Below are 2,500 nucleotides of genomic sequence, written 5' to 3'. Positions count from 1 at the left end.
GGATGTGGTTGGATGTTACACTTGGGACTGGATGTGGTGTGATTGCTACACTTGGGACTGGATCTGGTGTGATTGCTACACTTGGGACTGGATGTGGTTGGATGTTACACTTGGGACTGGATGTGGTGTGATTGCTACACTTGGGACTGGATCTGGTGTGATTGCTACACTTGGGACTGGATGTGGTGTGATTGCTACACTTGGGACTGGATGTGGTGTGATTGCTACACTTGGGACTGGATGTGGTGTGATTGCTACACTTGGGACTGGATGTGGTTGGATGTTACACTTGGGACTGGATGTGGTGTGATTGCTACACTTGGGACTGGATGTGGTGTGATTGCTACACTTGGGACTGGATGTGGTTGGATGTTACACTTGGGACTGGATGTGGTGTGATTGCTACACTTGGGACTGGATGTGGTGTGGATGCTACACTTGGTGCTGGATGTGGTGTGATTGCTACACTTGGGACTGGATGTGGTGTGATTGCTACACTTGGGACCGGATGTGGTGTGGATGCTACACTAGGTGCTGGATGTGGTGTGATTGCTACACTTGGTGCTGGATGTGGTGTGATTGCTACACTTGGGACTGGATGTTGTGTGGATGTTACACTTGGGACTGGATGTGGTGTGATTGCTACACTTGGGACTGGATGTGGTGTGATTGCTACACTTGGTGCTGGATGTGGTGTGGATGCTACACTTGGGACTGGATGTGGTGTGGATGCTACACTTGGTGCTGGATGTGGTGTGGATGCTACACTTGGGACTGGATGTGGTGTGGATGTTACACTTGGGACTGGATGTGGTGTGGATGCTACACTTGGGACTGGATGTGGTGTGGATGCTACACTTGGGACTGGATGTGGTGTGATTGCTACACTAGGTGCTGGATGTGGTGTGGATGCTACACTTGGGACTGGATGTGGTGTGATTGCTACACTTGGTGCTGGATGTGGTGTGGATGCTACACTTGGGACTGGATGTGGTGTGGATGTTACACTAGAAAGGTGGTTGGATTTCACTGGCTGCAGCTATAACAATAGAGTGATACAAACAATCCCACCCGTATGTATCAGTCATACTCACCTTTAAACATATCACATAGCTGTTGATGCATGCTCGGTGTAACTTAGCTAGACACATGGGACCGGATGTGCAAAGTACAACACATTGCTCACGCACTCCGCTTGAGCCCGTGGGGCATGAAATCCAGTGCAGCAGGAAAGCAGCAGAGTGAAAAAGGCAGTACAGTGTACTACAGTACTATCGTTGTACCCACTACAGTGTACTACAGTACTACCATTGTACCCACTACAGTGTACTAGGGGTGAAACGAACGAACGAAAGTTCGAACATTCGTTCGAAAAATTTGAAAACGAACGAACGAACTCGCAAGATTGATAAACGAACACAGCAAGCAAGCATAAAGATCGCTTGTGACTAGATCACGAAGGAGCCGCGGGGGTTGGGAGATCGCGATCTTGCACGCTGATCGACTGCGTCTGCCTTGATGATCACTTGAAGCAAGTTGAAGGAGTTGAGTGTCGCGTCGGGACAAAGTTTCTTGAATTATTTCATGGCTTTGTGTCCGTTTGAGGTAGATTTGTATTCGTAGTGAAAGGATTCGAGTCGCTTGCCTTGTGACATCTGTTCCTGAAAGCAAACGTTCACTCGTTGCAATCATGTCAAAACGTTCGAGCCTTTCATCGCGGTCCGGAGTTGGAGCGGAATTTGATAAAGTGGTCGGGAAAGACGAAGTCCTTTTCTCAATTTCAAAAAGGTTCGATCACACAGCGACGACGCGCAATCTTCGCACCCACCTCAAGAAGTACCATTCTCCTGCTCTGACGACCTGAGCTAGCGATGAGAAAAAACTCTCGTCCGGACGATGGTGATGGACTTTGCAGCTAAGCTAGCTGCAAAACCCTGTGATTCAGCGCAGGCGGGCGCGATGAAAAAAATATTGCTGTTCTAATTCTGGCAGTGTACGTGTATCATGCGGTCACTGAGCATTCTCAGTGATTCTGGCCTCTGGTTCTAGCTTACATGTAGATCTACATGCATGATCACACTGTTTGTTTAGCATCACACCGTCAATCTGGTCAATACTGAACAGTGGCCAGCCAAGTACAAAGAACACCTGTACTGACAGACTGTCTTCAAAACAAATTCATCCATGAAATACATACCAGTAATGGAGAATGTTCGTTCGAGTTCGTTCGTTAGTGTGAGAGTTCGTTCGTATTCAAAATTCTATGTTCGTTTCACCCCTACAGTGTACTACCGTGTACTATCATTGTACCCACTACATTGTAGTACCTACATCTGCTATGTTTGGCATCTTCTCAATCAGCCGCACCATTGGCGGCGTCTCGTTCAAGTTGCGCCGCATCACCTCATGCCACCTAGCACAGCCAAACCATAGGAAAGGATACCGTGTCTCTTGTTGTACTGAAGTATGACAGCGAGGAAGGAGAGTTGGCATGACAACG

At 48.0% G+C, this 2,500-nt stretch overlaps 1 protein-coding gene across 1 annotated transcript in view; it reads right to left on the bottom strand.

The window, feature by feature from the left end:
- The window catches only part of LOC135824417 (transient receptor potential cation channel subfamily A member 1-like), a 49,164-nt gene that overhangs the window by 32,516 nt on the left and 14,148 nt on the right, over nucleotides 1-2,500 (bottom strand). Inside the window, exon 16 of the mRNA XM_065337154.1 lies at nucleotides 2,332-2,413. Within this exon, the coding sequence (XP_065193226.1) occupies nucleotides 2,332-2,413 (82 nt within the window). The remainder of the gene's footprint in view (nucleotides 1-2,331; nucleotides 2,414-2,500) is intronic.

The sequence above is a fragment of the Sycon ciliatum genome, chromosome 1 (genome assembly GCF_964019385.1).
Source record: "Sycon ciliatum chromosome 1, ocSycCili1.1, whole genome shotgun sequence".
Taxonomy (NCBI): domain Eukaryota; kingdom Metazoa; phylum Porifera; class Calcarea; order Leucosolenida; family Sycettidae; genus Sycon; species Sycon ciliatum.
Note: the sequence above shows the minus strand (reverse complement) of the source record. Positions and strands in the feature narration are given on the sequence as shown.